Below are 26823 nucleotides of genomic sequence, written 5' to 3' on the forward strand. Positions count from 1 at the left end.
CTAGTCTTGCTCCTCTTCATCCCCATCCTCATCTTCATCACCTTGATCTCCCGATTCTATGTCATCTTCATCTTCAACCTGAAATTAAGAAAGAACTCTTGTGAGCAGCAACATCCCTTATTCTGATCCAACCTTCTGAAGGCAAGACAAATGCCGAGGGAGTGAAAATAAGCTTAAAGCTAACCAAAAATTATTGTGCTGTAGCAATTAGTGCTTAATAAAGGCAACTGTCATCTTGTCATGTCACACAAAGTCACTTCTGTGCTGAGTAGTGGGAATCACAGCCTCCATCCAGCACCATCCCTTCTGCCCAGCACCTGCAAGTAAGCAGCTTCGCATGGCCAGCTGTGAGTCCCACGGATTCTTGAAAGAAACCGCCCAGAAGAGAAGGCTGCCAGAAACTGCCCCGACAGTTTGCAGTGCTGCTTAAGAAGCACACTAAAGCTTTCTAGTTGTCACCCGCGGTATCTGTGGAACCATCCCTTAGGATTGTAACATGGCCATCATCGGCTTTCTAGTTGGCAGCCAGAAGAATCCTAGAAGCTGCAGCAAGGCCACGCATGTGGTCAGGTACCATTCAGACATGACAAGTAGTTTTCTTCACAGCAGTCTGGCAGATACTGCTCAACATCCTCAAGCTCAACACTTCTTTCAAGAGGCAGTTGTCACCTTATTGGTGACTGCCAAAACAAGTTGAGGAAGCAACTTGGGCAGATTCAACAGCCTTCTGTGTGGAAAGATGCCTCACCTCAGGCCCTAGGACCCGTTGTTTCACTTACCGGTACACCGAGATCCTTCAATTTGATCTTCAGTGCTGATAGTTTCTGATCCTGATCAGCCAAAAGCACCAGAAGATCGTCCTGTTCTTTCTTTGATTCTGCAACTTCCTGCTGAAGTTTGTTTTTCTCATCTTGCAAGATAGCAACTGTACTACTGGATGAATCCAAGTGCTGTTTTAATGATTCTTTTTCCTCAGAAAGGGTTTTGACTGCACTCTGGCAAAAGGAAAAATGCCACACTAAGTTACACCATAAGCACAGGAACAGCTGAGGCCATATTTCCTACAAACACATACCATACACTGCTTGGAACAGGTCAAACCCCACCAACTATCCTGTGGCCTTGCTCCCACACACTTCCTTACCCAAGCTCCCCTTATTACCAGAAGTTACTACCAAGTCAGTAGAAGTGTTAACAGTGGCGACCTTCTTCCGAAACTGGACTGTGTGCCAGAGTAAAGCGATTTCCCAGACTGTTCTTACCAAGTCCTTCAAGGCAGACAAGGCCTTCATCTCCCCAACTGAAAAATGGAGGGGATGCATCTGGCTTCCTCTACGCAGCCTGAAGCTCTTAATATGCTGAGGGAAAACCACTGCCACCCAAAGCTCTTCCTGTTGTACAAGTCCTCGTAAGTAAAGGCTGAGTATCAAATGACTCAATTTGGTGTTAACCCACTACCAACCTTCAATTCCTTTATTTCGTGCTCCAATTCTGAGTTGTTTACTGCTGTTGCACTGCTGTCTCCTAACACAGGATCTGCAGCTGTGTTCTGGGGACAAGAAATTCAGACTCAGAGCACTGAGTGCCTCACATCCAAAGACAGCAAGCTAAGACACTGTACAGCCAGTACAGAATTTAGCAGCATATTTTCTTCTTACATCATAGCCAAGGTGTGCTAGTTGTAGACATCCTGTTCTGCAAGACACCAGGAAACAGATCTCTGCTTCCTGGGGTCTCAGCGCACATGCACACGGGACAACTCCAGGTGCCAGCCCTTATTTCTAAGGAGACTTGAAGGGTCTTTTCCAGGCAGACCAGAAACAGGCCACCAGCCTTTACTCAGATGCTTAAGTGACAAAAGATTTTCTTTTAATTTCAGGGAAATATCCAAATCTTTGTACATGACTACTAAAAATAGCAATAGTTCAGTCACAGGCAGCCCTACCTACAGTTATTTCCAACATGCAGCAGCTGTCTCAGCTGAAGCTGGAGCATGGCATGAGTTTAGGACAATTGCTCTGCCCATTATAAACCCACAGTTCATCAAAGCTCTAGCCAAGGCAGGCAGTCCGTAGGGTGGCAGTGAGGTGTCTGACAAGCAGTGACAGCACAGAGCACTTGAATGGCCACACACACAGCCACCATACATGCAATGTTCACCACACAAGTACTCTTCCTTGCACTACCAAAATTACAATTGCAAGTCCCTTTTTTCCTCATGAAGGATTTGTCTAGGGAACTCGTTATGTCATGTGAGACACTGTTGTAATCACTTGTTGATGTGCATTCTGAAAACAAACTTGGTTTAGGACAACAGCTACAGACAGCATAAGCAGGAAAGCAAAGTCTTCAAGATTTAACCCCCAAAGAAAATATGGAATTTGTTCACTGGTACCATCACTTGTAGCTTTTGATTCTCCACCTGTAGTTTAGATATTTCTGCAGACTGTAGTTGTATCTGATTCCTGAGCTTTTCTAGTTCCTTTGGAAAACAAAGACAAAACATGCTTTTCAGTTCATTTGCTAAAGCAAGGTGGTTATTCACACTAAATTTTTCTCAGGTTAAATGCTACCAGGCTGTGTCATACTAGCATACATGAGAGAAAAGCTGCCTCTCTCTCTCTCCATGAGAGCACAGCAACTGTTTCTCTAGCAGGTAAAAGCAGTCAGCAACAGGCACCATTTTCTGCCCTGCTCTTACCAACCCCTTTCTGTGGAATGCCCAGGCAAGGCACCTGTCCAAGCCTCAGCCTCATTTCTAACAGTGTTTCACACCACCAGCACCATTAGAATTCTCTGTGCATTACTGTTCTTGATGCAGAAACCCATGATGACTTATCAATCCAGGCATCCTTAGTTCTTTGGCCAGAGAAACTCTGCCAGGTATTTTCTGAGCAAGCTACCTTAAATTACCGAATCTGCAGACACTTAAACACTATGCTGAACAACTAATACTTGAAATGCTTTTGTATCAACATTTAAAGATGTTTGGCAATGGATAAACAGTCTTAAAAGTCAGTTGACATGTCTTCTGCGGGCTCAAACCTGCTTCACAACGAACCAATACATTTTTTGATGTATAATCATAATGCATCATCACAAAAGTACACCATTTAAAACATCGGTGTCCTCAGCAATCAGGGCTCCTCCCCAAGGCTTAGCAAAGCTCCTTTCCCACCCTGAACCACAGCTTTGCTCAAGCACCACAATTCACCTTCTGTAGTTCACTGTTGAGCTCCAAGCCACCAGATTTGCTGGTCTGTGAAGGCAGCTCTGTTGTTCCCATTTCCAAGTGCGAAGACTTCTGCAACACCAACAGGAAGATCAGCCATAGAACTAGACACACTACATATAGTCACCTTGTCAGCACACAAAGCAAACTGTGCGCTTGCAAGATCAAAGCTGCCAGCAGAGAAGGTGCAAACAGACTAAGAAACGCACAGCCTAAAGCTCTCTGATGAGACAAGAGCAACTGGATGGGCTCAAGACCATCTTTCACTAACTCAGATGCACCAAATAGAAGAAGCCTACGTCATCCTGCATTTTGACAAGCAGGCCACTGTGTCTTAGGCACTACCCCCACTGAGCTCCCAGGAGACACTTCTCTACCACTTTCTCCCAGCTAAAATATGCTAAAATCACCAATTCTACAGTATGACAGGTCAGCAGCTGCACAAATTCCTCTTGGGAACAGTGTAGCAGCAGAAGCTCTGCTTAAGCCATCTCCCACTGCACTGCCCATTATCAGCATGCAGTCCCTTCAGATTTGTTCCGAGACAGTTGGTGCTTACCAGTTGTTCAATCACAGAATCCTTTTCTCTTAACTGCCCTTGCAGCAGCTCGTGCTTGTTTTTCCATTCTTCCAGCTCCTCTTTCAGCTTGCTCACTTCTTCTGTCTGAATGCCATTCATCTGAAACGGATCACTGTGGGAGTTGTGATGTTGAGTGTCTTTTCCTAAAAAAGGAGAGTTTATAGCAAAGGTCACAAACACCGACCTCCTTTTGAAGGTAGCTTAAAACAGACCACTTAAAGTATTTATTGCCTGTCTTCCTCCCACCCCACAGGGCAACATAAGCCATTATAACTCAACAGCCAAAGCAGAGGATTTAAGAACTCTCTATCTAAAGCTGAATAAATAACTTTAGTTTTCCATTCCTCCAAGTATGTGTTTGTGGCTGCACTGCACACTGCTTCAATCGTTCAGCTCATACAGCTCACCCAAAGGAAAATCATACACAAATCACGCTAGAACAACTGTTTCCTTACATATTTTTAATAGTCAACTATCTCAAAGACAGAATTACTTTTTAAAAATCATGTCATACCCAGCCTATGAGGCATCCTAACCTTATACCATCCTGGTTTAAGCATTCAGTGAGAAATCTCTCTAGTAATAGTAAGAGGCCCCATCTCACACATCTGCCATACCACAACTCTCTCCAGATTCCTGCTTTCCTCAATCACACCCCCAAATTGCAGCACAATGTGGCCCATCTGTTCAGTTGAAGCCTGAACAGGCAACCGCTCTTTAACAAAGATCTTTTAACAACTCAATAAACAAAGGTGTAGAAATCTTCTACCAGCAGCTCTGCAGTAGCAAACCATTGCTACAGCAAGCATCAGCTCTGGCAGTCACCAAACACCTGCAGGAAAACAGCTTAAAATTTTTTGCAATGCTCGACATGAACTTGGCAAAAGTTTATGTTATCTCTGTAGCAACTTTTCATGTGCTGGAGAACACAACAGCATGCTTGAGGTGACAGAAGGTTGTCTGCTGGAGCCGTTCTGTAGCTTAGTGTAAATCACTAAAAATCTTGGCACTAGCAAGATGATTTTAGTTATTCTTTACGAGGCCTACCTAGCTGAACTTTAAGGAGATTATATTGGTCCTTATGTTGTTGAATCTGCGACACTTGCTGTGTAACTGTTGCTTGGAGCTGTTCATTTTGAGATGTTAAAGTGTTAATTTGTTGCTTTAATTCTTCAAGCTCCTGGTCCTACAAAAAAAGAAACACACTTAGAGGAGTACCACTTGAATACAATGCCAGCAGGCAGGCAAATAACAGATAAACCTTAACTCCACCAGTACATGTGACTGGTTACTGACCCTGTCAGTGCTATCTGTAACAGACAGGTAGAAAACAGATAGCTATTCCTAGGGGAAAAAAGCCTGGGAGAGAGAGAAGCCACTTGTCAAGAGACCAGTGTCTTCCAAATCTGGACATCTCCAGCATGCCCACACCAGGGGCAGCAAGAGGAAGAAAGGAAACATATGAAGTCTGATGACTGATTTTTCTCCATCACACTGAAGCCTGCACACATGTAGTCCACTTCAGGAGTCCTTAAAGAAGTCTGGTAATAGCAGTCATTGTGTACAGTAAAGCCTCACTGGCAGTTTAGAAGCGCTCCTTAATTCCATGTTAGCATGATATTCTGTGCCTGTTCCAGATCCCTGAGCTAAAACCACCTGCTTCAGTTCCCCATCACCTAGTTAATTAGCTTTGCTCCTCTACTTCCCAATCTAAGCTGTGGAAACAAGTGCACTATCATTAGAAAAAAAAATAATTCTGTCCAACTAGAGCAGGTGTACCCAAACTTCACTGAAAAACTTCACGTCTCCATTCAGTTACATTTCATCTGTCATCTGCTCAAAGGTGACATCCCAGAACTAAGAATTACATCTCTTTGCTTGGGGCTGCAAGTTCTGCAGTTACTCATTAAACAGAAACAATTAAACAAAGGGAAGAGCAGATCTGTCCAAGGAAAAGAATTCAACTCAGCAAGTAAGCAAACCACTGACATTTCAGTTGGAGCAGAACTCGGCTGAAGTGTTTTTAAAAATGTTTCTACATTGCTAGATTCCATGTTACTTGTTTTGGAGCATCAGGAAACAAACTGTTGTGATGCCTCCAAAAGCCAGAACAAACAGCTTCTGGAGGCACATAGACAGCCTAACTCCCTCTTACCTGCTCTCTGATGACTTTCTTGTAGTGAGTCACAATGTTGTCATGCTGTTCCAGTGTCTTCTTGACCTCCTCCTCCTTTTTATCTTCCTCACTGGATTTGTATATAGCTTTGCTTATGACACCTATCAAAAAACAGTTCTGTCAACTAAAGCCCAGTTCATGTATCTTTTTTGCCCTCAAAAGTCTCACAACCTCACCCAGTTGAGCTGAGTTCATGGCAATAGAAGCTCAGCATGCACTTTAAAACAGCAATTGTCACAAACAGGTTTAAGAAAATAGCAAAAGGCAATCTCTTAAAGCAGGTTTTGCACACTTGATGCTTTACACAGATTCAGAACAGCAGGTGGGTGCTTTGAGTCCTTCCTGTCAGAAAAGGAGTGGTTTGCTTGCACTATGGCTCCATTACAGCTGTGGCCCAAGCGGTTGTGCAAATAAGCGACAGACTTAGGACTATGAGGGCAACATGCAGATGAAACATGATTGGGCAAAACTGTATTTACTGTTGCTGCTTCAAGGGTTATTCCTTCTTTAGATTGATTTAAGTGGGGCGATTTTAATGAACAGGACATTAGTTACATGTTAAGGATGACAACAGCCTTTTATGAATGATGGAACACACTAAAGAAAGTCCCTACCAGTTTCTAACAAGCCAAGAAATCAACCATTCATTATTTATCCTAATGTATCAAAATGAGCAAATATCTAGTTAGTATATTTCCAGAAGTCAATCACCTATGACCATCATATCAGCTCAATACCTCTTGGCACAGTCTAGTAACTCACGGCATGTATTAAGAACCATTTCACCTATGATAACTTTATCCAGTTAGTACAAGCCCTGATCAAAGGCTTGTATGGGGAGTACTTTTACTACTTGAACTGCAAGCTTGGGTATGTGATTAATTGCAGCAATTACTGTATCCTTTTCCAGAAAATTTATTTTCCTATCATCACACTATTTTTAAGAGGGCTACATCCAGCACATTTGGTAGGTCCATCATCAGTTCATCCCAAAAGCTATGGAAAGGACCATAACATCTCACCTTCTAATTCCTTTACAAGCTTGGTAAATTCATGATCAAACATCATGTGGTCTGGGCTAGAAAAACTAGGCTGTGGTTTCTGAGCAGCTTTGGAATAGAGTTCATGTTTGCTAATGAAACCGAGCTTCTCAATGAAGTTCTCCCTGCCAATCCTCTTCTCAATCAGCTGTTTCAGCTTCTCTCTGAAAGGACAAGACAAATGGATCACAGTGCAATACCAGAAAAGAAATGAGCCTATCCTTTCCTCACGGTGGTTTTTGCAGTTAAAACTATGATTATCTGTCTCCAGTCTTAACCACACTGGATGCTTCACATTCAGGATGTAGTTTTTCAGTCACCACTGTCATCTGCTCTCGGCCCAGGGCAGGAAGACCTACACAGAACTACCTGCTCTGCCTAGCTAGAGGTGGGTCAGTTATTTTGCATCCCAGAAGGAATACACATAGTAAAACATTGAACTGAATATTAATGGCTGCACCGTCTCAATTAAAAGCCTCTTAAACCACCCTCTGCCATCCATGGGACCTTTCCCTATAGTCATCTTATTTCTACACCATACTTACTTCCTGTAATTTTCAAGGGAATTGTCATTGTAGTAGATGGAAATGCCAAGCAGAAGTGCACACAGGCCTTGGACGAGCTGCTCCTCTTCTCCAAGGTTTTCAGCTATCTGCCCTGTGAGCTAGAGCTCTTGTTAAGGATATTGGAGATACTTAATAAGCACAAAACATGTAATACATTTCTCCCTGTAAAAATTACCAGTGAAAATTATTTTCACATATAAACCCAAGCTTGGTTAGTAAGTAGGCAAAATAGCTGATGAAACCTTTGCAAAGCTAGCTCCTATTTTGAAGGAATGGGTAATCTGTGGTTTCCTTGAAAACTCTTCTCAGTAACCATCTGCCCCAGTGCTTTTTCCTTTACGTCCTGCAGCACCCCTGCAAACTGATCTAGATAAACATGTAACTTGAACCTGAATAACCAACGTCATTTCTAGGCAAGCAGGTCAAGGATACAAAAGGTATATTGGCTGGATTGTGAAGGAAGTGGGTGACAGCAATCGAGCAGTTGCTCAGCCAAGTGCAGAGCAACATCAGTAGTCCAATTCTGGTCTGTACTTTGCTGCCCTGAAAAGAATTAAAAACCTCCACGGTTATCCTTCCATAGCACAGAACTGAAACACCAAAAAAGCTGTACCCATTCAGAACTCATCCACTTTCACCTCACCATATCCAAAACCAACACATCACATCTTTAAAAATCCCCATTCGTTAGTTACACTGAAGACTGTTTTAGTGCTTTGATGAAACAAGTATTAAACCATATTCAACTGTTTTCAGAGCAAAACAAGCAGCAACTGAATATGACTCAACACAGATTAGCACCAGTACAAAATCGTAACAAATTACTTCTGCATTTACAATTAATAAAAAGGTAACAAAAAGGAACATGCACACAACCCCTGTAAAGAAGGAATAAGGTGTAAATTAAGTCAGTTAAGGATTCCCTGTAAGAAGAGATGCATGACTAAGTCTTCCCCTGCTGATTAAAAATTACTTGGAAAATAATATTAGGAACACATGGTAAAGAAGGATAATACTGGATTGGCTTTTGGTTCACACAATAAGCCCATAAAGCCAGGGGAAGTAATGCAGTATTTGGTTTTATTAACTAGGGAAAATAAGTTTTTATCTGCAAAACTGACTATCTTGTCAATCCTGTGTGCCCTTGTCTTTGCTGCAGACATGGTGGGCCTGGCAGTGTCATAACAGGCATGCAGCTCTTCCAACAGGCAGCATTCACAAGGCAGCCAAGAAAAGCGTTCCCCACGTGGAAAACTAAACTTGACCAAATTCATTAGGTGCTTGTGTTAAGTAACTGGAAGCTACAGTCAGGTCTCAGTGGCAAGATGAGGTATATAGAACTGCTGGGATATCTTCAAAAGGGGGCAAGAAAATACACTGGAACAACTGGTCATAGGGATCAAGACAGTGACAAAAGAGAGAAGTATTCATCCACAACAAAGCAAGTCTGTGCTTGAAAGTTATCTTGAACTTCCATCCTTGCCTCTCATAGCCCCTGTGCTTCAGTGCTGAAGACAGTGTTTGCTTTAGCTAACTATTAAAAAAATCACAGCCCCCAGGGGCTTGGAATAAGCCAGTTCACCCATGGAAACAGCCACTGAGCAGTAGCCCAGCAAGAAGCTCTTCTGCATAGTTTCCAGGTACCCAGCTGCCACTGTGGACCACGAGACAGACAACAATTGAGTCTAGCAACTCCAGAAGGAAACATAAAGCTCTGAAGAGACTGCCTTCAAGGACTTCCTCCTGAGATGCTCTGATTTGCTGCAGCATACCACTATCACTTAAGAACTCCTTAAAGGAGAACATAGATTACAGCTATTGAGACTGCAGCAGCCACCCCTATTGCTGAACACGACGGAAAGAGAGCATCTGGCCCTTTTGCACCATCATCATCACGACCTCTAGAGACTCAAATGAAAGATATTGGAACAGCAGAACACAGCCACCACCAGCCTGTTTGGCTTCCCGGTGAGTACTGCACACCGTACCAGCAGTCACCATTCAGTCTTGGCAATGGTTTTGCCTGCAGCTTTGCTGTGACCCTGTGCTGCTGTATTAACCCACAGATCACCTTCCTTGCTGCTGCCCTCTAGCTGAAGGCCACACCTGGTTTCCAATGACCTAGACCTCATTGCGAGTTCCCTAGTGCCCATCAAACTCTGTTCTCCTCTCGCTCTCAGCTTTCCCCTGCACCAGCTCATCTCACTTCCACGCCCCACATCGTGCAATCCCCCACCCACCCTGCGCTCAATAACACAGCAGTGACTTGCGTGCAGCACTTTCACACCTCTGCTCATGAGGTGACATCTGTATCCAAGACACTAGTGACAAGACATGCTTAAGAGATTCTCTCTAGCATATAGCAGGATCACCCCGTCAAGAGAAGACGCCCAGTGAGCTGCCTCTTGTTATCCCAACACCATTAGCTAGTTGACAGGCACTGGGAGTAACCTCTGTACAGAGCGCCAGCACTCCTTGAGCTTCTGAAGCCAACACTGATACAAGTGTCACATTTACAGCACAGTTTATATGCTGGAAGCAGTTGCAAACCACATTTATTGTCTAGGGCTACCTGCTATTCCAATGGCAAATCAACACGTTCTGTCTAAGGACTTCCATTGAGTCCAAACACCCTCTTGGGCAAAATAACACACAGTTCTTTTCTACACAACCCACGGTAGCACCTGCTGTGATAGGTGATAGTTCCATGTCTGCTGTTCTGCAGGTCAGGGCTGGTAACAGTACCATCACACCCCTCCAGACAACTGTGATGGGTAGTAAATAAAGCAGACAGTTCCACAGCAGCCCTATTGTAGAATTACTTCTGCTGTTGCTAATAACTGACTTCAAAGTGCTTTAAGTTACACAGCCTGCAAGTCAAACACAACCCACTTAATGGTCATCTGTTAGTAATGAGACACATCCTTCTATTCACAACTAGCAGCTCCAAAATTGTAACTTCTGCTGTTAAGTAGAACATACAAAGAGTGGCCAGAAGGCAGGTTGAACAGTTTTTCTTTTAGGAGTCCAGAAAACAGCAGCATGTTCCCACTTCAGATTGTGCCAGCAGTTTGCTACATGCCAGTCTGAAAAAACAGCATTTCTAACAGTTTTAGTTTTCTTAAAAGAACAGGCGGCTGTTAGGTTATCAGATGGTGGATGAGTCCACCCCACTGCAAAGAAAGCACCCATGCTACCCAAGGTCTCAATCCCATTGTGGAGCACCCCCAGAGGATCCCCTGGTGACACAGAAAAAGCTTGTTATGCTAGGGAAAAACCCAAACCCAACTGCAAAACAAAGCTGTGAGTGGAAACACATCAAAAAGCAGTTAAAGAAAACTTCCCCAGCAAAACCCAAGGCAAAAGAAAAAGGCCGCTTCTGGCAAGGAAATGCCTTAGCTGCGTCAAAACATACATACCCGTCTGTCGATCTTATCACCCTGCAAGTTACACACATTACTTGAGAACCTTCAAGTGGAACACATTTCAGAAACATCCCCCCAAAGTATGAGTCCCCATGGCTAAAGAGCCACAGGCAGTTTTGCTGACTTAAATTTACCTTTGACAAAAATGCCAGGCATTTTTTTTTAAAAAGGAGGACTGTCCATTTTCAGGTAAAGCAGATTTTAAAAAGTTTGACATGGTTCTCAATTGCAGCAAAGTCTATTAGCTGCCAGAGTTAACTAGCTCATGAATACAACCTTTTTGGGGAACAAATATGTGTAGCAGAAAGTAATGTCACACAGAAATGTGGATTAGGAGGTGAACTTCACTCACTTATTTGCAAAGCCAGGTGTTAACGTATCAATTAAGTTCAAAGAAAAGCTTTTAGCACTGAATAGGAAAAGAAGCATCAACAGTCAAGAGCCTGATATTTCAGATGTTTCAAGTTGGCTGTTACAGGTTAAACACTAAGCAGCCGCTTCAGCAACAAAACCAGACTGGGGATTCTGCCAGTTCGCCTTGACTTTCAAACCAAGTTTAAGGTCTAGATGCTTTAGTAGACTCTGCCTATTGAAAGCAGACAACATCAAGCAGCAATCACTGATGAAAAACCAAGATTTGCTGCTTGTCTCCTCCTCCTGAAGCACCAAGTGCTTTAAGCAAAGCTTAAAAATATTCTGCAGAAGAGAGAACCCTTCTTGGGAAGCCTGTGCTCGTGTCTCCCTGCAGCGGCGCCGTACCTGCGAGAGAATGTTGGTGCACTGCTGCAGCAGTGACACCGGGGGGTTGCCGATGCTCGTCGCTAGCTGGACCCTCAGGAGCTGCTCCTTCAGCGTGGCGTTCTCCTGCAGCGCATGGGCCAGGGCCACGGCGGCACACCAGTTGGAGAGAGAGTCCGTGGAGAAGAGGCCCCCGCAAAGCAGCTGGCCAGCTGACACCGAGTTCCCTGTAGCTAACACAACGGGCAAGAGGTATGAGGAGATTAAAACAAGACACAAAAATACTTAAGACATGAACATACACTTAAAACACAGAAAAAAATCAAACTAGTTGTGTTCCAAAGCAAATCATCTTGCTTGGATCAGACACTTCACGGCAGGTAGGAAATGTCACAGAAGACAGCAGTGATGCGTGGAGCATTGTGCTAGCTCACCAGAGGCAACAGCTTTGCATACCGTCAATAGTGGATGGCAGAAGCGTTGAAACGATTTCTCCTTGTCCTTTTTGGTTTTTGTATAAAAAGCACTGGAAACAATAGAGGACAGCACAACGCAGCACAAAAGGCTGCCTCTCGTTCACCATGGACATCAGAAGTACTACAATTGCAGGCCTGTTCAGAGAGGAAAGAGAAAAATCATTAGGACCAAGTTGTGAACAAAGACAACCACAGATACACAATGTGGAGTGTATCTTCCAGGTGAGGAAAGACACTTGCCTACTCCTCCATCTATTACAATTTCAAGCATTTCAGAAAAACCTTTGACTAATACCACAGTTTTTCTGTTAAAGCAACCCAGATTAATTTCACACTACTGCAATGAGCCCCCTGTTCCTCTGCAGTGTCTTCATTTCCCATCGAGTGCCCTGCTGCTCCCAAACAACTTCAGTAATACTGTAGAAGGCCACTAGCAGCTTGCAATACAGGAAACTTTTTCTAAGATCTCATCAAGCTATTGCTGTTATCCAAATCGCTCATTTGCTTTTCAGGTAGCACAGCTTTTCAGTTTGAGGTCTCACCTCTGTTGAAACACACCTGACACCTCTATGCTGTTATCTAACATGCCCAGTGTGAACTTGAAGCTGTTGCTATGCATCCTGATTCCCAACTCTGAACTGAAACAATCCTTTGAACTAGACTGCCATTGCCCATACCAATACATCATTACCTAACACAGGTAAACACTTTTCTTCCTCTACCTTGGTGGATTGGAAGGTGCATTTACAGAGGCAAAGTAGTCTTGATTCATCTGGCATCCCCGAATGACCTCTGATACAGTATTAATGGTCTACAGAAAGGGCAGAGGAAAAAATTAAATGAATAGTTAAATGTCAGCAACAACCTACTAACCCAGATCACTCAAAATGAATCCACATCATGCCAACAGCTCGGGATTGAAAGACCACATAGTAAGTCTATTCAATAAACCCATTTCAAATGAAACCTAAACAGCTAACAGCGGTGAAGGGCACTGAGCAAGGCCTATGAGACAGAAAGCTCAGACAGCTCCATCATACTCGGGTACCTCCAGCTTTATTTTCCAGATCAGATCAGTTTTGCTGTGACAGCCAGTTAAACTGGACATTTTAGAAAAGCTGAAAGGTGAAACCTTTCAAGAGAAAAGAATGTTGGAATGCAGGCCACGCCAAAGCAACCAGTCAACACACAATCTAACCACGCCATCTGCCAAGGGGAAAAAAACCTCATCCTATCTACACTGCTGACAGTGCTTCTTTCTAGAAACTAGAAATCTCCCACTGTTGGAAACCTGCCAAGGCAGAATACTTCTAGATTCTCTTGAAAGAGTACAGCAGTACTCTTTAGTTTGCCTCTGCAGTATCCCTGCAGTCCCACTTTCACCTGTTTAGTTGCCCTCATCCCTTGATATCCATTTGCTCCCTCTTACTTCAGTCAAGATGTCAGCAACATCAGGATTGTGCAGAGCTGCTGTAACAACCCACAGTGAAACATGGCTTTCTGACAGCTGCTGGTAGCACCAGGAGGGTTTGTGGGTGACACCAGTACCCGCACAAGCTAGGAAAAATAGAAACGTTTCTGTGAAGAGAGACCGAGACCTTCTGAAATACAAAACAGAACTGACCGTTTCAAGTTTAGCCATGAAATAGAAGTGCTCCTAAAAATGGAGCTAGAAGGCAACAATTAAACAGCATGAATGTTGGCAGCTGATTCTGAGCTAAAGACAGCAGGGATTTCACAGGTAACTGTTACAGTACACTTACTCTTCATTGATACAGAGCAAAAAGAGCACTGACAAGGGTACTTGGGAGTTAGTGTTTTACCTGCAGCATTAGGTGAAGATTAGTTACTTTTTGTGCAGACCACCCGCAGTTGTCATCTCCAACTTCAAACCAAGGCTTCATACGCTGAATGTATGAACCTTCTTTGAAGAAATTCTGATTAGAATTATTATTCTTCAACAAGTTTTGTAATAGGAGGAGACAGTCTTCCACTACTATTCCTGGTGAGACAAAAGCCCAAAAGATTCATCAAAAGATGACACATGGAAAACTTACTCACTTCTTGCACTGACTATATTTTCGATGGAATAGAGCACGCACTTCTGAACTCTTCATTGTTAAGAAACATTAGATCTGGATCAGCTGCTGTGAACCTCATGCCTTAAAAAAAAAAGTCACTCCAAATACAACCATGCTGATCCAGCATATTTCCCATAATTGTGTTTCTTCAGTCAATCTGATACAAAAACCTTATTTCCAAAGAATACACAGTGTGTATGAGTTAATTGGTTTGGAATAGGAAGAACTTCAAACAAAGCCTCACGACCACTGTGTCCTGAAATACACCCAATTCCGAGTCAAGCTGCACTGCTGTCTCCTTGTATTGTTAGCATTAAAATAAAGTTCCTCTTCAACTGCATTGTGATTTCAGCACAGCAGTTCTTGCTGGTTTAGACATTAATTCCCTTTAATCAGTGGCTACATCATCTACTCATTTCAAAGGTACTTTCTGGGTTATTTAGGTGGAGAAGCACTCCTTAAAAATAGCTTTTACAACGAGCCAAATCAAACTCAACTCTGTGGAGTTGAAGGAACCATTTTTTTAACCCTCATCTTTTATCAGTGCTGAAGAAGCACTACAGATGCTCATCTGCTTCTGGTACTGCTGGGATGCTTCCAAATCTGGACTCAACAAGAAGGACAAGGACTTACTCCTCAGGCTTCTGAAAACACCAGCAGTGCTGGACTTGGGAGTGGGAGAACAGCAGGAGACCAGCTGTCACACTCCCCCTACCCACACCGGGCACAAAGCCAGAGCTGGTCACCCAGCCCTCGGCAGGCTGCACACGGGGGGAACCAACTTGGAGCAGGGGGAGAAGCAGAGAACTCTTAGCACTTTGGAATTTACATGCCAAATCTCCTAAAATTATTAACTGCCTAAAAATAGCTTTGAATCAAAGGTTTGCTTAATCCTCCCCTACCAAAACACCTGGAACAATTCAACTGTGAGAGAAGCATTAACCACTCCTGCAGCCCACAGAAAGGTCACAGCAGCCTGTTCTCCTACCAAAATAGATTCTGTACCAAGGTACCATTGGTGGTAAACTCAGTGTGCTGATAATGAAAAAGAGTACTCAAATGCTGTGTCATTTTTGCTCATTTTTTTTAATCCTTCCCCTCCTCCACAGGTAAATGATTTGGCAAGGAGCTGACGAACAACTGAAGTTATTGGCGAGGCTGAAGAAACTCCGCAAGCTGTTGCTGTTACTGCCAGGCACTCCAAGCATCCACAGATCTCACAGGAGGCTTAATTCTGTAAGTGACAAATGCTGCATACACATATCTGACACTGCCATTTAGGGTACATACATTCACAGACGTAAGCCTAATGGGCACACACCAACTCATCTGCACACGCTCAGAGAAATTAACTCATATTTTCACTCAGTATCTCAAGACTTGTTTTAAAAAGATGCTGCAACCCTGTGTACTTGCTTAATCTGATTTTGCTTGGTTTGTGATGGCCAGGCTGCATCTTCCTATTCTTCTACCCCCTGACCTAGCAATGCCAGCCTTTAAACACAGACACCTCCTGGTTTGTGCAGAAGCATAACACTGTAAGTCTCAGACTATTCTGTACCTCCATCGCTGTTTCCTTCTTCTGTTATGATATCCAGAAGTCTCTCAAAGGCATTTTCAAAGGCAACAATCTTCTGTATGGCTGCGTTACTTTTTGTCAGCTGCTGTAATAACAAGACTCCCTGGATGGGTGGCAAAGAAGAAATTAAAATTAGTGTTACTTGAACTACATTGCTTTTCACAAGCCACAGTGCTTAGAAGGATGTTAAATCAGAAGTCGTCCTTGGTCAGAAGGACAGAAGCACGCAGCTTGCAGCCCGGCACAGCTAACGAAACCCTCACCATGCAGTAGTTCCTCCACAACTCACCGTCCTTCCAAAGGGAAGCAAAGGACTGTGAGGGGCTACACAGAAGAGAAAGGGAACTCATCTCTTCAGCAGTAATTAAAGCATTTTGGCATCTGATTGGCAAAGAGGAAGAACTGAAGCGCACCTGACAGCAGGCCAAGGCAAAGATCAGCTAACACACTTGCAACACCCTTCACGGGGGCCAGCATTTGCAGTAAAGGAACGGGACAAGTGTGCCTTTGTCATGTGAATTTGGGCACAACATCCACAACTCAGCTGAGGGATCAAATATTCCAAATTAGCAACCCCAGTGATTTCTTTATATGCATTCATTTAACTTAATCCAACTTCTGCACAAGTAGTAAGCGATTCAGTTGACAGTATCTATTTACTAAGAGGATAACCTGCCTTTGTTCTGTACTTACATCATTTCGTATAACCTCCCTGGAGTCTGCTAGTAAATCCATGAGTCTAGAAACACCTGCAAGAAACACATTTTTAAAAAGCATAAAAAAAGATGCAGTTTTTCATGCTAAGTCTTTAAAACACCTTGCTTGAGACTCCTCTAGCCCTCAGCCACAGTGTTTTCTGAGCTTCCAGCTTCAAGTGTGTCAACAATTAATTCAACCACTTACCCATAGGGCTGACAAGAATTATCTGCTGCACTTGAGGCCCTTGCTGCTTTAAAAGAGAAGTAAGTAGTTTCACTCCAGGCCAACGAACATGGAAGTCAAATTCCTGCAAAGAAGGAGAGGAGTACAATAATAAATTGCTTTCTCTTCTAGACACTACTTATCAATAGACACCACACGGCTAAGGAATTTCATCTTCTACTTATTTTTTCACCTATCCTATTAGAGCACGTGGCCAGCAAATCAAAACACTTTGCTATTCCCATTCTTTAGGGTTTTTTTTTATCAGCAACAGGAACTCAAGCAGTTGCCTTTCCTCTCTCTCCTCCTAGCTATCTCTTATTTCTAAAAACCAGTCAGTCCGATCCTCCAAGGATTGGCCCGTACCCAGTAATCCAAGTGGGAGAGAAAAGCCAGCCCTTTTGTAGATCCATTAGGATAACCTCCCTGTAGAGCACTACATGGTCCTCGGTATGCCACGTAGGACGCTGTTACTCACCTCTACAAGAGTCAACAAGAGTGTGACATTTTCTTGCTGTTTAATGAAAATCTCTGTGAACTGACTTCCCAAGTCATCAACTTGTTTTGGCAAGTTTTCTTCTGTAATAGTAAAAACAACTGTGTATTACAACACATCATGGGAAGAACTTCAGGTTGTTGTGATCTTTATTCTTACTGAAATAGGGCTATGTGTGACAAAAAGGTTTAGAGTCACCACTATAGTGTTAATTGAATTATTTTCAAAACAAATACTGACAAGATTTTCACAAAAGAGAAAACCTACATTATTCAAAACATAACTTTCACAGAGAGGTATTTAGTTTTAAAAACAGGAGGGAATGATTTATTAAAACCCATTTCCAGAAAGCCTCCAAGTGGCTCCATTCTCATGCAGCTGAACTTAGCCAGTAGAAAGGTTCCTCAAAAGGACGACTCGCTAACATGCAAAAAAGCAAAGTACATTTCATACCAAGGGGCTTGAAGGAGGTCATGGGGAATAGAGACCACGTAAAGCTAAACGGCTCAAACACCTGATTTCTTTATTTGGATTTAGCAAATACTAAATATGAGGAGAGTAACTTTGAAAAAGATGAGCATCAAAACCTCTCAGTGTTGGAATGTGCATTGATTTCTCAAGGGCAATGAAGCACCATTCTGTTATTTTCTCTTCGGCTGTGTAGAATTGAGGTAGCACATTAATTTCATCTTAATTCTATCATTCACCACCAATACACAAAAAATAAGCACAAAAGCATCCCACAAAACAACAGACAACACTCAGCACTTCTGCAGCACTAATGTTTGTCTAGGCTGCATGGCAACTTACAAACCTACCGCACAAATCAATAGTATGCATGTATTACTTGTTGGCACAGTTAAAGAATTTCCGTGGAAAAGTGAGGAAGAGCAATTCTGATTCAAAGGCAGTTTAAGTCTACTTTCATTTTGGACAAGAAGGGAATACATTTAATTCCAGTCGAGCACAGTTCCGACACCTCAGCTTCTCAACTGCTTAGCACTCAATTGAGGCAGGAATTCAATTGTAGGAGACACCAATGGCCACCCCATATAAAAAAAAAGAAAAAAGTCTCTTACTGACCAAAAAAAAGGTTGCTTCTCTGCTTGTGGTGTTTATGCAAGGTTTCTCACAACAGCCAAGGAACACAGATGAACTGCTAGGGGAGCAAACCACAAGCCACCTCCACTGAGACCCAGCTCCAGACCAGCACCCTTCTCTCTATAAAGCTCCCTCTCCCCACACATGCCCTGAACAACGTGCTGCTTTGCTGCCTTCTTTCACTACCCTCAGAGCCCCGCATCCCACAGAGCACGCTGCCACCCACCCAGACTCTGTTCTGTGCTCTCAGCAGCACTGACAACCCCACGCTTCCCCCGGAGCCACAGCCAAGGCGCTGCTGCTCCTCTTGGAAATCGGGTTGCCCTACAAATCACACAGCTTCACACACAGCACTGTGACACCACCCCATGCTAGCTGAGAAAACCACAGGAAGAGCTTGAAGTATAAAGCATAAAAAATACATGCTAAGGTTGCTGAATTTCTGACCAAATCCCAAAGGTTAAGCAAAGGCAAACCCTGGATTTTTCCTCCTGCTTAAACTGCAGGATTTACAGCCTTATCAAGGACTCACTAACAAACCTGTAACAACTGAGCAGCTATAAAGAGGGTCAAAGACCACAAAGTCTTCAAACTCTGTACCCTGTTAGGGGTATGGTAGAACAGAGAAATCAAAAGCCTCTCCTGCAAAAATTTGTTACCATGAAAACTATTTTAATTCATCCAATCCAATTAAAACTGTTAGGAACAGTGACTTGCAAGATATCCAGTTAGAAGATCTAATTTTTAAGGCTTTCCCGTACAAGAAAGAGGTTGTCTTTTTTTTTTTTCCCTCTCTCCTCTCAACGTTTGCTTTTTTCCTGTCAGTATTTCTTCCACTAAAATTAAAAAAGAAATAGGAGCTGGACAGAAACAGGCAAAATGAAACTGCATGTTCTATTTAAGTGGATAAAGCACAGATCTTGAAACTAAACTTCTACCCATAATCACTCATTAAATCCACACATTCACAGGGCTCAAATAAAGAGAACTTCCATCTATTAAGATTAGCTCTTTGTGATTCACTAACAAGCAGCACTGCCAATTAGAATTTAGTTTTAAAATAAACAGATGAAGCGCATTTTGATAAAAACTGTTTTAAAAAGGAGCACATAGAAAGTATTAGTAGTAACTAAGAGTACAAGTGAACAACATTTTAACATGCATTGCTTAAAATAGACACTGTGAAGGTGCTTAGGTGCAGCATGTGTGTTTGTCTCAAACTTCAGGACTTTGTGAAAACAAACTGTTCACAAAGTTTGTCCATTGAAATCCTACCAGCTCTGAAGCTGCACACTTTCTTGTCATGCGAAACAGGAATGCATCATTGTTTCTGTCTCCAGAGACTTGCTGGCATTCAACAAGCCCAAACAGCATTAGAAATCACATTGGGAAGACACTTCAGATGCAAAGAAAACTCACGAAGCAGAACATGAAAAGCTTTCATAAAGCCCCAGTGCAAGTCTTTACAGTGTCCTTTTTAAACAGCAGCAAGTGTTACAGGTGTGAGTAGCAACTAGACCTAAAACAGTGCCATATTTATATAAGTAAAGGTTCTTTTACCTTCAGAATCATCTGTCAATGCAGATAAAAGAGAAAGAAACAAGAGAAAGGTTTACAAGTTGAATGGCTTTCCAAACAGCACAACCAATAGCATCATAAGCTCAGGTTTTCCAAGCAGCTATCCTAGCTTTCTACAGCAGCAGTTACTCCTTCAGGTAGTTCTTGTGGCCAAACTAAACAATCCTGTACTCTTACAACACTGATGATCACACATACATAACTCAAGCTTGTCAGCTCTTTGCTCATTCCAGAAGAGTGCTAATAGTGTTCTTGTTGAGTCCATCATCAAGGCCACTAACATGAACATGGGTTCACCAGCAGCGTAAAGCTCTGATCTTGATCAAAACCTCTTGCATCAAGACCAGGCAACCAGATGAACACAGAAAAGAAGGGCAAGTAAGCAAAGCAACCATTTGAGACCTGGTTAAGAATAATGGCACATGGCAGAAGGATTTTTGGGGGCAAGTCTCTTGCATCTGCGTGAGGTCAGTTCACTGCAGAAGGCTCCATGAAAGGACATACTGCACAATGTAACGCCAACATACTGGCAGAAATGGATTCCTATTGGAGAACCTGCATCTACTTTCCCTAAGGTTATTTATCACTTAAGAAGCCTTTGAAGAAATATCTTGGGGTAAATACTGCAGACAGACTTCAGCTCAAACAGCAGTATCACCTCATGTTTTGCCCACTCACAGGAGCATCTGCACTCCATTACATGTAATGGAAACTGAAAAATGAGGTATGAGCACCGTCAAGGACTAGAAAGACTCTCGAGGGCCATGGCAAACACAGGATATTATGAACCCACAGACATTCAGCCACCTTAAAGGTAGCCTTCTGCTCACAATGTATTCATGCTTGCCCAAGACATTTGATTTTGTTGGACAAGCTAGTATGATGGATTTTCAGCATAATGGCTGTCATATAAGCCTTTTTATTTGTGGCTTGTGCTTTCCTCAAAGCCTTGGAAAGCAAATCTACAGCCATTTGGCTTAGATAACAGTGGTCAAGCCAAGACCTGAGTGGCCAGTACCAACAGAAGTGTAACACCTGCAACAAGGCATGAGTGAAATGACTTCTGACAACTGAATCCTGCAGCTGACTCCACTACATAACCTGCCCCAGTTTAACAGCTAGTAACCTTTCTAGAAAAATCACTTTGGTAGCTGCCTGCATGACTGCTACCAGCACCTAGTTTCCACGATCCCCAGTGGTGGGAGCAAGCCTACACTGGCCCAGTGTCCAACAGGCATCCTCTCTGACTGAGGTAGCCTCGCAGACCAACGCTTGCACACCTGTTCCCATTGTCCAGACACTTCCTTGATGATCAAAGCATGGACACTCAGACCATGCTGCCCTCCACGCCATTCACCCCTCAAGAGCCTGAAGTGGTTATAATCCACAGCTGCTTGACTTGTCAGAAGCATCTGGCTCTTGTGCAGAAGGGGTACTTGCAGTTCCTATCTGTCTATTTGTGCTAAGAACTTTTTTCTCGCCCAAGCCTAATTCGGGTTTTTACTGCCGTTTTCTTCAGCATACTGATGTTACTTTCAAAAGCTGCAACCATTTAATTGGCTTTTGAGACAAGTTTTGGCAGCCTACTGAGAAAGGCTTTTGAAAACAAAAAAGGGAGAAGGAGCAGGGAGTTTCACAGCCTAGCTGTATAGTGGCTACTTCTACATCTATCTTGGGAAGAACAGGCAGAGTCTCTAAAATTCCATAGCAGGGCTGGAAAAAAAAAGTTTTCATATATAGCCACCTTCTCAAAGGTCCCTGAGATTTTGCCTCACCATATCCTTATTAAATCATCTGAGATTTTATCTATGAATATTCCTGTTACATCATCAGATTATATAATTTGACACTAACAGAACTGTCCTTTCCCAAGAGCCAAGAAAGACTCTGTTCTTTGAATTATCTTGTTCCAACCTGGCTGCTGTTCACAGAAAACAGTTTTTAAAATTAGTAAGACATCCAGTATTACTTCAATGCAAGCTACACACAAGATTTTTAGCACTGTATTACTGTGTCTTAACAGCTACACAATAACCCAGCAAGTCTCAGGATTAGTAAATCAGAGTATCACACAGTCTGTCGTTTGAACAAAGCCACCAAAGCAAGCAGCCCCACAGTTAATACAGCTATTGCTACCAAGTGCTTACCTTGCTCCTCCTCTTCTAGGTCATTCGATATAACATTGTAGAGAGTGTCCAAGGCATAGCCAATTATTTCAGAATCTGAACTGCAAACAAAAGAACTTTTCTTTAATGACTTATTTCCAACTACTCTTATCACATGGGTTTTTTGCACAGGCAGTTCCCTTTGCAGCATTTGATCAAGTAAGGAGGACTGATGTTGACAGACATTTTGTAATGCTGCGTAACCATGGGCTGTCCAGTCCCTGAATGGAGTCAAACTCCTCGGTTCCATTCCCTCAGGTAGCCACATCCAGAAGGTCTGGTGACACAACCTAACCACAGGAAGCTTCACTGAAAGCTTGTCTTCCATTTCCTGAGTCACTCCTTCCAACCTGCTCCTCAAGTATGCCAGGAGAAATCTCTGAGAGGGATTCAGACCCCCTCCCCCAAAGTCACTCAAGGAAGCTGCAGACAAGCTCCAGGACCATCCCAAGAAAGACCTTCCCCACTACCCCACAAGTGAGAATCAAGGGCCAAAAGCTGGCACTCCATGTGAATGCAATGGCAACTGCTGGGGCTTCTCCCCAACAGGCCAGCCTCCGTGTCACCAACTTGGATCACACCCAGTTATTAAGGATTTCTGAACTCCAAGCATGCCCCAGAAGCTGCTGGGCAACCAGTCTAACCCCAAAGCAGTAGTTCACCTGCTAACACCAAGACTCCTCTCTGAAGCAGCCCTAATTTACCAGAGACTTTTCTTCTCTGTTACAAAACCTAAGCAACCTGTAAACCCTCCCCTGCAACAAAGACAGTGCAAGATTTGAGGCAGGGCAGAATGTAACCGTTTTTGTTGCTTGCTTTGGTGCACATAAACCAGAGAAGTATGCAAGCACAGACAGACAAAAAAAAAAAAGGAAAATAAAAGCTACCACCATGAAGGAAGAGTGCAGGAGGACACACCTCACAGCTATTTTCATGTCCTGCCCACACATCAGGAGGGCACGGTGTCAAAACACAACCTCTCAAACTTGGCAATATTTGCTTTGACTCATGTCTAAGGCATACAAAGTAAGGCCTCCACTCCAAAGATAAATTTGAATTTTAAGAAGCTACTAGGCCAGTTCACAGCACAGGCCTAAAACCCAACCTAACCAGCAATCTAACAGCCAAACCTTAACTGAGGCCAGCTATCTCTGCTAGACCGCTAACTAAAGATGACAGACCTACAGCAGCTGTTGCAACCAAGACCACTAGAGATGCCTCAAGGTATCTTCTAGAGGTATCTATAGAGATGCCTCACTAGCTTTGAGAAGACAGAATAGAATAATCCATACCTACGTTTCTTGTACCACCACAGCAAGGGCTTCAGCAAGCTGTCCAAGTGACACCTCCTCTCCCTTTCTACAACTCACACTAAACCCCAAGGTAGAAAAAGTCAGGTGTCAGTGTAGCCTGTTCTTTCACACTGGGTTCTGAATTGAATCCTGGTCCTGTTGCTGTCCTCCCAAAACATGTGCTTCTTCCCCCTCAGTGTGTCACAACTCATACCATCTGCTTTTACACTGGGCTGTAAAAGAGACAAATAGGGGGGAAAAATTATCTCCTTCCCTGCTAAACTTGTAGTCGAAGTATGTAAAGGAAGCTTTTAGTCCATGTAAATGGTCTCATCCAGCAGGTATGCTCAGTTTCCCAGCCTGCTTCAATCTTCCCTTCATTTTAACTTAGCTCATCTACAACACAAGAAGCTAGAAAAAAGTACGAGTCACTGCAAGCAAAGTAAATGACTGGCACAGCAACAAGACTGCACATGGAAGGACAGGAAGAACTACTGCTACCGAGCTGATGCTTGTGCTTATCACTTCAAATTCCAAGGGAAGGAACAACTGATTCACCAAAATCAGGAGATACACCAGAGATTAAAGACAGTTGCTTTTTAGTCAAGGGCTAAATGAGTAACAATTCACGTAATTCACAGGAAAGAGCTGCACTGTCATTCTCTTTGGTCTTAAAACTAAATACTTTGGTTAGATACCTATTTCACAGTGAGTTTATTTGCATTAGCAAATAATCACCTATAACCAAAAAGGTTACTTCAGTTTTTCATATTGCTGTTACATATGCCAGGAAGACCAGCGCTGCTGAAGATTGAACAGTTGCACATCTTGAAGCGACCCATTAATTTCTGGTAGATGCACAACAGGGAAGCATTCCTATTACAGCACTCTGTATGCCAGCTACCCGTTCCACCACCAGCAGGGTAATCATGGGTTATGTTCACTTCCTGATGCACACAAAACACAGCAACTACAAACATAAACCTCAGGCAACAGGCAGATACGTGTGTAACGTCTCCAGTCAGTAAAACAACTATCATCAGGAGCTCAGCTGATCATCTTCAGGCCAACTTAATCATCACCAAAAAAGGCACACCCGCCTAAAGCTAATCTAGAGAGGAAAACTGGAGTCATTATTTGGACTCTAGCATACTGTTTTTGCTGGTCCTTTCTATTTCCAACAAAATTAGACCTCCTATAATCTTAAACTTGTTAGTCAGTATCCAAGATCAGCACATCAGTCACTCACACGAACACACATGAGAGGACAATAAGTCAATCACTGACTTGCTTCCTCTGACATTGCATTGCTGCTGCTTCAAAACAATTTAAGCAGCTGCAGTGCAAAAAAGAAAAAGAGGACAGGAGGAAGAAATGAACATTTTCCAATTCTGCAGAAAAGTTCAGGGTGCCTCAGGTGGACAAGGGAAAGGTCCAAAGGTCACACATACAGGCACACACCAGAATAGTGATAACAGCCCTGTCCCTCTCAGACCACTGTCCTCTAAGCTCCATGTGCCAGTCACTCTGGGCATTGTGCACAGCGTGCCTGCAACTCAGTAGTCACCCCTTTATTCAGATGAGCTGCTTTGATTTGTATTTCTGGAGATGAAAGAGCCCAGACCCTCAGCTCAATCACAAACATCAAACAGTGAACTCACATCACCACCTGTAACACGTTCCTGTGCTTATTGGACAGGGGGACTACAAACAGACCTCTCTCATGTGACCCACAGCATACACCATGTAGGCCAGCTGACATCCTGCTCCCCCCTAAAAAAATCTGCCTAGCAATATTTTGTGGAAGACAGCATTTTTTTTAGCCCAAAACCCCAAATGCACAAAGACATATATACTGGTTTTGAACTGCAGCCTGAGTCACAGAAGACATCTGCAGAGGGCCCCAGCACACATAAATTCTGAAGGGAGAACTGGAGCCCAAAACACCCAGAAAAGCCCTCAAGTTCCTGCCCCAAAAGGTGCAGGTCAGCATCTACAAGGCAAGGAGATCAGCAGAGCCCCACCCCCCTTCTCAAAGTTCAAGTCTGGCCTCAGGAGCTGCTAAGTGGATGAAAGCAGGCTCCTTGACCTAATTTTTTGAAGGGCTTCCCCTTCACATCACTGACAGTTACTCGTCTAACCTTCCTTTTTACTATTTGCATCATACAAGCTGCACGCAGGCTGGACACAGGTTTTTAACTACCCAGACAACAGCAGGGAAATAATGCCTCCTTCTAGAGATGGAACTTGCCCGATTCTGCTGTCTTGACATTAGAAGATGTTTGCAATATACACATATGTAAAGTAGCCCACATATGCCCTTATAGCTGTGGGTTCTGTAGATATTTACCAGCTTTATGTTCAAGTCCAGTCTGAAAGACTGTCTCAACACACTTGCCTCCCTAAGCACCAAGACCATGAAGTACTTCAAGCTTCAATCAGAGCATAGCAAACAGGTTCCACGTTACAATGTTTGGGCACTATCAAGCACTGCAAGGCAATCAGCTGCAGAAAGAGATGGATGGCAAAGATCATTCAAATACTGGATCACATAAATATCACACTCCAGTCCACACCAAGCATTTCGACTAGTGTCCTCTGATTTAACAGCAGCCACAGAGTCCAGCTCTCCTGTTTTTCTTGAACCCTTCCCTATAAACACCTGCATTACTCCACACTACACCATTATTCTACCAATTAATTTAATGACACAGCAGAGACAACTCACATTTGCTGACTTAATTTCTTCTTAATTCTGTTTAGTTCACTTTTTGCCCAATAACAGGCTGCTTTAGGTTATTTCAATTACCCTATTTAATTAACACTATACCCAGAACAGGTCTTTCTGTCCCTCTCAGCCAGCTTCCTGCACTTCTGTTTTTTTAACCTCTGAAAGGTGATGAAGTTTGTCATGATAAGAAGCCACTGGCAGGAAGCCAGTTCCTCTCCTAACTTTAGGGGTGCAGCGAACAAAGCTGTATTGTCTGGCTTCAGCAGCACTGAAGGGTCAAGTCGTCAGCTGGAGGCAGCTGACAGCAAGGTGCTTACCGGTCTGTCTGAAGAACGTGGATGAGGTGTTCCATGGCCTGTATGCCTACCTCCAGCCGGTATTTCTAGTCAGAGAAAAATGGAACAGTTAAAGGTCTGGCCCGATATCCACCCCGTGCTTTGGAAGCAACGTATCACAAGACTAGTAAACGCCCACGCAGCTCTTCCCGAGGGTCGGTCCTTACCTTCGATAATGACTTCAGGGCACGTACGGCATCCCTCCGGTCATCCAGTAACGTGGAAGAAGCTACTCGGTCGCACAGCTTCTGAATCTGGAAGCGTCCAACACACGCGCGATAAACGACGAGCCCCGAGCGAGTGACGCGGAC

The 26823-nt window shown here is 43.4% G+C and overlaps 1 protein-coding gene across 1 annotated transcript; it reads right to left on the reverse strand.

Annotated features, from left to right (window-relative positions):
- Positions 1 to 26766, reverse strand: USO1 (USO1 vesicle transport factor; the record flags this gene model as incomplete). Its single annotated transcript, XM_008946681.1, is given in 24 exon segments — positions 1 to 78; positions 780 to 995; positions 1463 to 1549; positions 2396 to 2482; positions 3215 to 3304; positions 3792 to 3955; positions 4860 to 4998; positions 5968 to 6089; positions 7011 to 7192; positions 7574 to 7692; positions 8027 to 8137; positions 11779 to 11990; positions 12214 to 12368; positions 12956 to 13044; positions 13663 to 13682; positions 13685 to 13790; positions 14057 to 14235; positions 15876 to 15996; positions 16587 to 16642; positions 16797 to 16899; positions 17293 to 17393; positions 22137 to 22216; positions 26495 to 26559; positions 26680 to 26766. Coding segments are annotated over 24 exon segments (2769 nt in total), but the record flags the coding sequence as incomplete, so codon positions are not given.
- Between the last annotated feature and the right edge of the window lie 57 nt (positions 26767 to 26823).

This window comes from Merops nubicus, unplaced genomic scaffold (genome assembly GCF_000691845.1).
Source record: "Merops nubicus isolate BGI_N331 unplaced genomic scaffold, ASM69184v1 scaffold47018, whole genome shotgun sequence".
NCBI classification, from domain to species: Eukaryota; Metazoa; Chordata; class Aves; order Coraciiformes; family Meropidae; genus Merops; species Merops nubicus.